The sequence below is a fragment of the Pistacia vera genome, unplaced genomic scaffold (assembly GCF_008641045.1).
Source record: "Pistacia vera cultivar Batoury unplaced genomic scaffold, PisVer_v2 Contig556, whole genome shotgun sequence".
Classification (NCBI taxonomy): Eukaryota; Viridiplantae; Streptophyta; class Magnoliopsida; order Sapindales; family Anacardiaceae; genus Pistacia; species Pistacia vera.
Genome location: NW_022196397.1, coordinates 1 through 10,407, shown reverse-complemented (window position 1 = coordinate 10,407; position 10,407 = coordinate 1). Strand labels below are relative to the sequence as shown.

Here is a 10,407-nt window from a genome sequence, read left to right as displayed (position 1 = left end):
CCCACTGAGGACAATAGTAAATGTATTTTTTTTTCTTTTTGTGACAATTTTGACTAGAAAAATGAAATATAAATGTTATATACATTTAGTTTTCATTTGGCCTACCTTAACAGAAATTTCTGGATCCGCTCTGCCAATAATGAATGGCTAAACAAGTTGGAGATCTTGTGTCTATACAGACAACAAAGCAATCGCCAAAGCAATCCTAATCATAATCAACCATTGAAGAGGTAGCCACCAATCACAACAAATGTCGCCAACTTTCTTCTCCTAAACATTGTTAACCTATTGTATGATGATTAAGATTATATATCCGTTTATATATCTCTTAGGGGGCGTTTGTATCATATAATGTTTTTTTATCTTAGTAATAAGATTACCGGAAAGAAAGATTACATTGTAGATTACCGGATTTAAATTATTATTGTGCTTGGTTCAATTGGGATGTATTAATAATTAATGTGTTTGGTTGATAATAATAACAGATGTCCTGAAATACCCTTTTACTAGAATGCCCTTTAGATGATTACTAAATATAAATAATTAAGGGCTCGTTTGTTTTATTATTTCAAACCCTATTCTCTATCATATTCCCAAAATACATGTTTGTTTAATTATTTGGGAAATACTATTCTATTTTTTAACTATTTTTAGACCCCTTAAGTTTATTAACTTAATTAAACACCCCTAGAAAAAAAAAAGTTTAAAAATTAACAAAAACAACCCCACCCACCCATAGTTGCCAGATTCTAGCAACCACCGTCAGTGGTGGCCGGAATCTGTCACAACGGCCTAAAAACGACCGAAAATGACCATTTATTCACTGATTTGGCCTTTCTGGAAAAGCCCAAATCTACAAAGCCAAGGATATTTCCGTCCACATTGTCCACTGTTTTGGGGCAAAATTGGACAGAAATTTAGATTACCGAAGTAATATTTTAATACCACCCTCCCCCTAGGTAATATTATTCCCGGTGATTTACCCCCGATTTGGCACTGTTTGACATTTTTTTTCCGGAAATGTTTTTTTACAAAACAACCAAACATGGTTATCTACCTAATTTAAAATATATTACCCTCGTTACATAATATCAACCCGATCCAAACGGCCCCTTAATGCATGTCATGTGTATTTATAAATATAGAATGCCTAATTTACCCTTCTTTAAATTGTGATTCATCATTTACCCCTAAATCAATTTATTTAAATTTATATTATTTTATAATTCAAATTAATGATTAAATATTTTAAAATTTAAGAATTTTCGAAGATTCAAAAATCATCAAATTGGTCAAATTCATCTCATGGTGAATATCTGTCACACAGCTGGCATTACTAGAGATGTATGTGTGGATAAAAGGTTGACAATCTTCCAATTTGGACAGATACTGACTACCGAAAAGTAGACTTGGCAAAACGGGTGGGTGGGCCGAGTTAAACGGGTACGGGCCCTTATACGGGTCCAAAATATTGGACCCGTGCCCTACCCTATACACGTACGGGTGGACCCGCGGGTGAACCCGTTTTTTCTCTCTCCAAATTTTAGTTTTCTTTCACCCCTAATAGTTTTCAATTATGATAATTACACCCCCAAAATTCCTACAGTTTTAATTTTTTACATTTACACCCCCTAAATCAACTACTCTAAATTCAATTCAATTAAGAATATAAACAAATAGGAACCAAAATAAACAAATAACACATAAACAAACAATAACATATAATACAAAACTACAAATACCAACCAAAATAACAAATACAAAATCACTAATACATAATTACACATAAACAAACAAAATAAGTCAATAAACTATAAATACCAACTAAAATAAACAAATACATAATCCAATATTCAACAAAAAAACATTCTTAGGACAGCAAATGTTCATCCCACAATGGGCGTGATAGAGTCTCTTGATTCCACAGTCTCGAGATTAGTCAATGACACATCAAGATCATCATCCGAATCATCTTTCACCTCAGTATCTACAAAACAATGATCAACTATAAATATTAATAAATGTAAATAATAAAATATAAGAAATATTACGTTAACATGTTACCTTCAAACTCATATCCATATAGCCAAGTTCGAGTGAATATCAAAGATTCTGCATTTTTTGGTCGAAGTGAGCTTCGATATTTGTTGAGTACTTTACTACCAATACCAATACTTCGATATTTGTTGATTAACTATATATTAATTGATAATGGATTAACTATATATTAATTGATGATTAACTATGTATTAAATTATTAATTGATAATGGATTAACTATATATTAATTTTTATTATGATTATATATATTAACTGTCCATTATGATTATATATATCAACTTCTGTTTTCTGCGGTACGTGTCTTCATGTTTACCTTCATAATCTGAGAATAGCACCTTTGCTAATACTTTTATTAATTTGTATAAATTCTATTAATTCAAAGTCTTCATCAGAGATATAGTCCATGCATGCCATTATAAGAATTAAGAAACAAGCATAGTATAAAGGCCTTAGAGATTTTATTCTTGAGAAATGTAATTTCCATAAGTAACTGAAAATGAAAGATTTTACATAACTATGACTAGCTTTAGCTTAACAAAACTTCCAACTCCAATCTACTGCATCAACTTCAAGATTAATAACTACATAAAAAACTACTAAATCAGCTAGCTTTGAGAAAGCATTATGGATGTTACTGCTATGAGATTTTTCAAAACCCTATAAAAACAAACAATGAGAGTAGATATTCAGCCTGTCTTAACACCAGCTGGAAGAAGTAACTAACTACTATTGCTAGGCCTAAAACTCATGGATTTCCATCTGAAACCTGAAGTTTCCAAACAATTACTTCAACTATGTGAAACAAGGGGAAAGCAGTAACAACTAGTTCTGCCAATTCGAATGCGGTATCAACTTCTTCAGACACAAGCAAAAGACAATATTATGATCAATGAAAAAGCACATTTGGAAAAAGAAGAGGGAAAGAAAGAACACCAGGATGTATATCACAGAAAAAGACACTTGGATTAAACTAGCAACCAAATGAGGCACAGGGCAGCACTTATTACCAGAGTCTCTATTATTAAGTATCCTATAACCAATAATGAAGTTGCATGGAAACAGATAGCATGGAAAAGGAAAACAATGAATTGTATTTGCTATCCTATCCCCATAAAAACCTTCTTTTGATTTTAAACTGTCAGAATTTAGATTGAAACAATGATTTGTGTTTAACGATGATAATAGAATGTTTCAGAACGCATAAGTTCAATAAGATTATAAATTCAAGAAAACAGAGGACAAAAAATATAAATGATAATAATACTAATAATACTAATATAAATCTCTTTTATTCCACCGTATAATAACAATAAATAGTATAGCAAATATATATAACAACAATGAATGAATACAAACTCCAGAAATGACTCTCTCAAATCTCAAAAAAAACATCCCTCCATCGATCCACCCATTATAGATAATATAATATAACATAACAACTAAGTGTCCATGCCTTTTCATCTTGGGATTTCAAAGCCCAGAACCCATGGTAGCAGAATGCCACTATCACCACAATTAATAAAACAGAAAACGATAACACTACGGCATAACCAGAAATGATACATCTAGTTTAGCTCTAAAACTCAGAAATCTTAACATTTTTACACAAGTAAACACTACAGTCTACTGTCTACATACCCTTAATGATGGAGTCTTGCAACGGAGAAAGACAGGAGATGACGAGCTTGCGACACCCGACGACGACAGAGAGAGGAGAATCGAAGATGACGAGCCAACGAGGATGAATGACGGCGATCGACGATGTGAACACGGAACAGAGGAGATGAGAGATTGAGAGAATGAAAACGTGAACACTGACAGTGATGAGAGATTCAAAGGCGCGAGAGAGAAGAGAAAGTTTGTTTTAGTCTTTAGAGTTGGGTGGCGTTAATGGGTTAGGCAGGGACTTAGGGTTTAGCTTTGAAAAAAAGGGGTATCCGCGGGCACCCGTAGGTTTACCCATGTAACCCGTCAAAAAACAGGTTGGGCCGGATACGGGTAGAACTTAAACGGATTCAACATATTAAACCCATGCCCTATATTTTTTACCCAGGTACGGGCCGACCTACGGGTCTGGACCCATTTTGCCAGGTCTACCAAAAAGGCAAAAACCAACATCGTGACATTATACTGTCGTGATAAAGACAATCGTATGTGATGTCGCAATGCCAATTTTTGGCCATCGGGATCTGCCTAGATTGATAGATCTCCAACCAGATTCCGCACATGTTGGCGGTGCGTTGAAAGTGTAGGGCAAATTCGTCAGCAAACTCTCTATTAGTTCTAAAAATCATGAATACAAATTTTAACAAAGTTAAAAACATTATTCATATAATCCAATTGTTTCACTTTCTTATAATCCGGGGCTTGATAATCCAATTGTTGTATTGAAAACGCTGTTTTAAAATCCGAGCTGGACCGGACCGGCCAATCCAACCGGGAGCCAGCCTTGACTCCAATCCGGGTTAACATAAAAATTGGGAGTGGCATAAAACCCGCTTTGGACTGGACTGGTAATAGACCAGTACAAAACCGCCGATCCGACTGGTCCGAGGTTTAAAACGGTTCACTATTTTGGGGTTAATCTAATCCCTAAAAAAATCTTATTCCTAATTCCTAAACCGGATTTGCAACACCGTTTCATTCTCCATTTCATTGAGCCAGCAAGCATTCTCCATTTCATTTCAATACAATCTTTTTCTCCAAAGACCAAATTGCATCTTCCATTTTCATTTTCTATTCTTCTTCACTTACTCTAAAATTTACGGTGTAAAGAAGAAGAAGGGAAGGGGAGGGGAAGGGAAGGAAGAAGTGGCCGATCTGATGTGGACCTTGTTTGGCCAGATTGCAGTGGCCAAAGCCTTCTTGGCCATCAAGTGAAGTAAGGGGGACGGGAAGGAAGAAGAAAGAGAAGAGGAGACCAAGAGAAAGATTAAGGAAGACGAATAGAGGAAGAAAGAAAAGAGGAGATGAAGAGAAAGAGGAAGGAAGAAGAAAGAGAAGAGTAGAGAAAAAAAAAAAATACAATAGAGAGAGGCAAAAGTGTTAGAAAAAAGAAGAAAGTGAGAAGGAGAGAGAAAAAAATAATTAATAATAAAAGTCATAAGATACATTTGCTTTATTTTAAACTTACAAGGACTTAGGGATAACTTTTAGGGATTTATTTACAGGTTTTCAAACTTATAAGGACTAATGGAATTGTTTAGAGATGTGTCTGTTATATATCGGTCAACCCGAGAACCGGCCTCTTGACTGGGTCAACGAGCGGTTCGGTTTTTAAAACAATGATTGAAAATTGGCAAAAATATTACCATTGCTGTAAAGAATTATGTATGCTATGAATTTGGTAAAGTAGCAACAACTTAGTGAACAGAACTCAGCCAGGAAATAAATTTCATACGCCTCAAGCACCATTGCAGTGTTACCAAAAAAAAAAAAAAAAGGGTTCATCACAATATCTTACGTAATTTGCTTCATTTGTTTCACTTTCTTATAGTCCGGGGCTTGATAATTCTTTTCCACCTCCCAAGCTTCTTGTGACATGCAATTAAATGAGGACTTTGCGCCCTTCTCATCAGTCACTTCGCGGGGGAAAGGAATGCGGACATCAAATACATTGTTTTGAGTCGAGCAGAGACGCATGTCGAAGCCTAACCGATCAACCCATATCATCTTCGCCTCCGACACCTGACAAGCCAATTGGCATTTGATGAGAATAGTAAAACTAACCTGGCAAAATCTATGACAAAAAATGAAAATAACTTGGAATCAAATATGGTCATGATGTAAGTTGTATCAAATATGGAAGTTTCAAAAGGGCATATCAGAAAAATAAATATATAAAACCTGAAAGAAAGCGAATGCAATCATAATAATAATAAACAATTATAGACACGCTGATCGCTTGGACATAGACATAGACAAATACATATAATACAGCCTAAATCACAAGTCGGTACCACAGTTTTATCAGTTGTTTTCTTCAGCTATATCAAAGCCGGAGACCTCACCTTTTAAATACAAGACGGTATTAACAGTGATAGACCGTGTACGCCATCTTGTGCAAACAGATTAAAAATTAATAGATTTTCTACTACTCAAAATAAATTAAGGCTTATGTTTCGTCTCCAGTAAGCTAGATAATGATTTTCACAGGAGTTAAAAGTTTTGGACCCCAGCAATTAGACAAAAAACTGATAAACATCAGAGTAGACAAAAGTTGGGTCAGCTGCAAACCTGAAAGTCCAGATCAACATATACATTGCAAAAGCGATACAAATCTTCCTTATTATTGGCATTGATCTCATTGACAATCTTTTCTGCAAAATCTCTAAGTGGATCTGGGCTTGCATTTGTATAATCTGAAGAAGAGACCCAAATGCCATCCTGGAATAGTTCCAAACATCAGAGTTACTCTTGAATTAAATCATTTAACATGCTCCAAAATGAAATATATCAGTAGGCAATAAAGGAAAATGTATATTACAGAAAAATTGAAAAAAAAGAACATAAACCAGGTAAATGTCTATAATACCTCCTCGAAGTCTTCCATCTGAAGTACCCTTTCCACAGTGATGACATGTATAAGGTTTTTATCAACTTCTTCTCCAAATCGCTTTTTCCACATTGAATGAAGCCGCTGTAAAGAGAATGGAATACTCAAATGAAAATGTTTAACTAAGTGGTGATATTGCAGGAAAAAGAAACTGGCATTCCATTGCTTATTCACAATATGAACACAAAGGATATATCAAAACCTACTTGATTATGTGATGTATATGAGCTATTCGTGGATACCCCAAGGGCCCAAATGCAACAAATTACTCTCCCAATTTTAGGAATGCCTAAACAGATGATCCAAGTTCTTCATGACCATGACACAAAAGAGAACAAAAAGTAAAACAAGAAGTTTCCTTCAACATAAACTCCACTCTCCAGATCATAATGTTAAAATTTCACCATTTTCAACAAAATGAGCCAGAGTATGGCTAGTAAATCACTACATGAAAGAACATTCTATTATTTTCTGAAACCATAAAAAATGTCCATCATGTGGAGTGATTCTGAGGGAGATGGCATATAATAACAACCAACAGAAAATACTTTTGCCCCAAGTTGAAAGCAAAATGGGGCAGTGAAAGCAGAATATACCAATTACATTATACAACAGAAAGATTTTGAAGCAAGTCATTGTTTTAGAAGCAATAAGAAAAGCACAATCTATTTGAATTAGCTTGTGTCACTACAAACATGAGATATTCTTCATATATATATTGTTAGCTAGGACAACTCAATCATGATAAAAGCAAAGTTGTATATACCACACTATTAGGAGAATAATTGTTTCTCCTTACTATTATGACTTGAAAATAAATATATAAGTAAAATTATCTTACCATCATCCACTAATAAACATTAGCTTCAGATTGATCTTTCAAAAACGCTTAAAACAACAGTATTTTATCACTAGTGTGTTACTAAATATGATGTGAATCCACCTTCAAGGCAACCCATTAACCTCCATAAGGACCAAGCAAAGTTCATGAGAGATAAAGGTTGTCTTTGCCAAAAAAGGAAACCTTGAGCCACCTTTGTCATAACTTTGTCTCCTTAGGAAATTGCACCCATGTGCTAGAATTGCCTCCCATTTTAATTTTCCCTCCCTAAAGGAATGTTTGACTCCCACAAAAGTATATGACATCCAAAGGTTGGGCTTGGACTCAAGTTTTCATTCCAAGAGAGTGGGGCAGATTGGGCTTGGTTTGGGCTACATAATTCCATCTTGGATAGGCTTACCTCCTTGGGCCGAGACCTCACAAGTGCTTTGTTCCTGGCCTGTATCTTGGGCCAAATTACCCCCAAGCACTTGGATAGTCTTTCCTTTGGTTTTTTCTTGATCCATAAGAAGATTGGTGGCTTGTTTCATATTATTACTATTCAAACTACACCCAAATAATTGGATTGGGCCTATTGGATCAACAATTGAAGGGCTTGGACAAAATGAGCTTATCTTGAGCTCATCTTGCTTCATTCCTTGGGCTGAATTGAGTATGGGTTTGAAATATTCTTGCAATGTTACTTCAACTTGGACCAAATTACTTCTAAGACCATGAATGGCTTCTCTCATGAACTTTGCTTGGTCTATATGGAGGTTAATCGGTTGCCTTGAAGGTGGATTCACATCAAATGAGTATAACTATCACCGAAGTTCTAGCATGAAAAGTTTGAAAAAATCAATGAGGAGAATTTATTAACACTAAGCAACTATATCTCCTTCTACACTAAACAACTCAACGTAAGGAATGTCTACTTTTATCCTAAGGATGTTAAATTTCACATAGATTTCTCCTCATGAAATCTTTTACAATTTCTAGGTAATTGTATAATCAATATAGATATTTGTATACGTTCATACATTCATATGTCCAGAGAAATTCAAATCCTATGTGTTCAGTATGGTGTACAGCGCTTTATGTGCTTTTTTTTTTTTTTTTTCCTTCAAATTTCATTTTAAGATCAACCACAAAGCAACTCTCCACTTTCTTAATCCAAATGAGGCTTCATTAGCAACCAAATGAGCTTTGGCCAAGATCATGTCTACAAGCCCAAAGAAATAACCTATTCTAGTCATGTACTACAGGGACAACTTCCCCCATAAGCCACCATACTGTTAAGGATGACAAAGAAGGAAGTTCTAAAGAGTAAACTCAGTTTGAAAAATACGGAAAGGAAAAGCAGAGAAACATCCCTTGGCACTAAACAATAACTGACGACTTATGGTGGCAGCATGATGTGTAAAATTCTTAATTTATCCTAAAGGCTCATGGCCATAGCTTTCATGAGTTTTAAAACTTTTCACATAATCAAGCAAAATAACTTCACAAGTTTTTCAGCATAAGTGCAAATAAATAAAATATCCATAACCGATAATAGAATCTCAAAATCTGATAACATCATAGAAAAGAAAACACCTTTAAAATGTTTAAGTCTTCCGGCTTGTCAAGGCTTCCTTGAATTGTGCACTGAGGAGTCCTCAATCCACACTGCTCCAACTGATTCAACCAAAACCACACACATTGTTCAATAACACTCCAAACATATATCTACACACCAAAAGCTTACCACAACATTACCTCGCACACCACTAACAACATATTAAAAATTCTGCTCTCTTTACTAAAAGTCCATCTTTTATATTACAACAAACTTTGTCTAAAAGTTTGAGCTTCAATGTCATGAACTCAATGCTTTACATTACAGGTAATTAAATCTTGTTAACAATACAGGAATTACTTCTTCTTTTAAAGTGTAATTAAATTTCATTCAAAGATGCCAAAAACCAAAAAATAGTCATTTAATCAAAATGTGGCCCAGTAGTGTTGCTGGACTAAGTACTATCACACCCATTTAATATTTGTACATTACAATTACAGAGCTTGTTTGTTTAAGCACTTTCGAAATTTTTTAGGTTATTTGATTGTATTTCAAAAGCGCTTATAGAATTTTAGATAGAACTATTTTACTGTTTGTAGAAGAAGCTCAAAATTTAAGTTTTTCCTGAGCTTATTTAAACAATTAAAATTTTAAAAATATCCCCATTCAATTTTATAATTTTGACTTATGTATTTTTGTATATGAAAGCCCTTTTCAGTAAATTAATACTGGAAAGCTCTATTACATTTTCTTATTTAAACAATTAACAAATTATTCACGAAACTCTACTCTGATAAAATCATCTTCTATAAACTCTACTCCAAGTAGCTGTACCAATCGGGCCCTGAAACATTTATACTCAACATAATTATTTTTGTTGATTGCAATTAGAAATTATACCGGTAATGTTACTACTATTGCACTATATCGAATCCCAACTAGCATACCTGAACATGAAGACTGGACTTCTTATCAACACTGAGCTTTTTACAAGATTGATTCAAGCATAAAACCGGAGTCCCTTCATCGTCAACGGCGAATCTCACACCAACGCCCAAAGGCCAGCCGTTAGAAGTCAACATTGAGAGAGTGCCAGAGGACGACAACTCCATGATGGTCCTGGACACCTCAGCAGGAAACGGCTTGTCGTTTGAAACACCCACTGGGGTGCTTGCTGTCGTCGGGTCGGAAACCACGGAGAGCGAGCATTTGAGAGAGAATTTGCGAGGTGGGGTTTGGTTGAAATGAATGAATTGGGGTTTGGTGATGGATTTGAAGGGAATTAAAGGAGGGAGAAAATGGGGTGTCAAAGATTGAGTTTGGAGAAGCATTTGGATTTAAACTTTTTTTTTAATCAAAGATTTTGATGAAGATATTGAGAATCAAGAAATGGGTTTTGTTATTGGAAAAGAAG

At 34.7% G+C, this 10,407-nt stretch overlaps 1 protein-coding gene across 1 annotated transcript; it reads right to left on the bottom strand.

The window, feature by feature from the left end:
* Positions 1–1,928: 1,928 nt before the first annotated feature.
* Positions 1,929–10,401, bottom strand: LOC116108174 (glutamyl-tRNA reductase-binding protein, chloroplastic-like). The gene is made up of 6 exons (XM_031394443.1): positions 9,941–10,401; positions 9,032–9,112; positions 6,595–6,699; positions 6,297–6,446; positions 5,524–5,747; positions 1,929–1,987 (listed from the first exon to the last, which is right to left on the bottom strand). The coding sequence occupies exons 1-6, from the start codon at positions 10,322–10,324 to the stop codon at positions 1,981–1,983; spliced, it is 951 nt and encodes a 316-aa protein (XP_031250303.1). The 5' UTR covers positions 10,325–10,401; the 3' UTR covers positions 1,929–1,980.
* Positions 10,402–10,407: the final 6 nt, after the last annotated feature.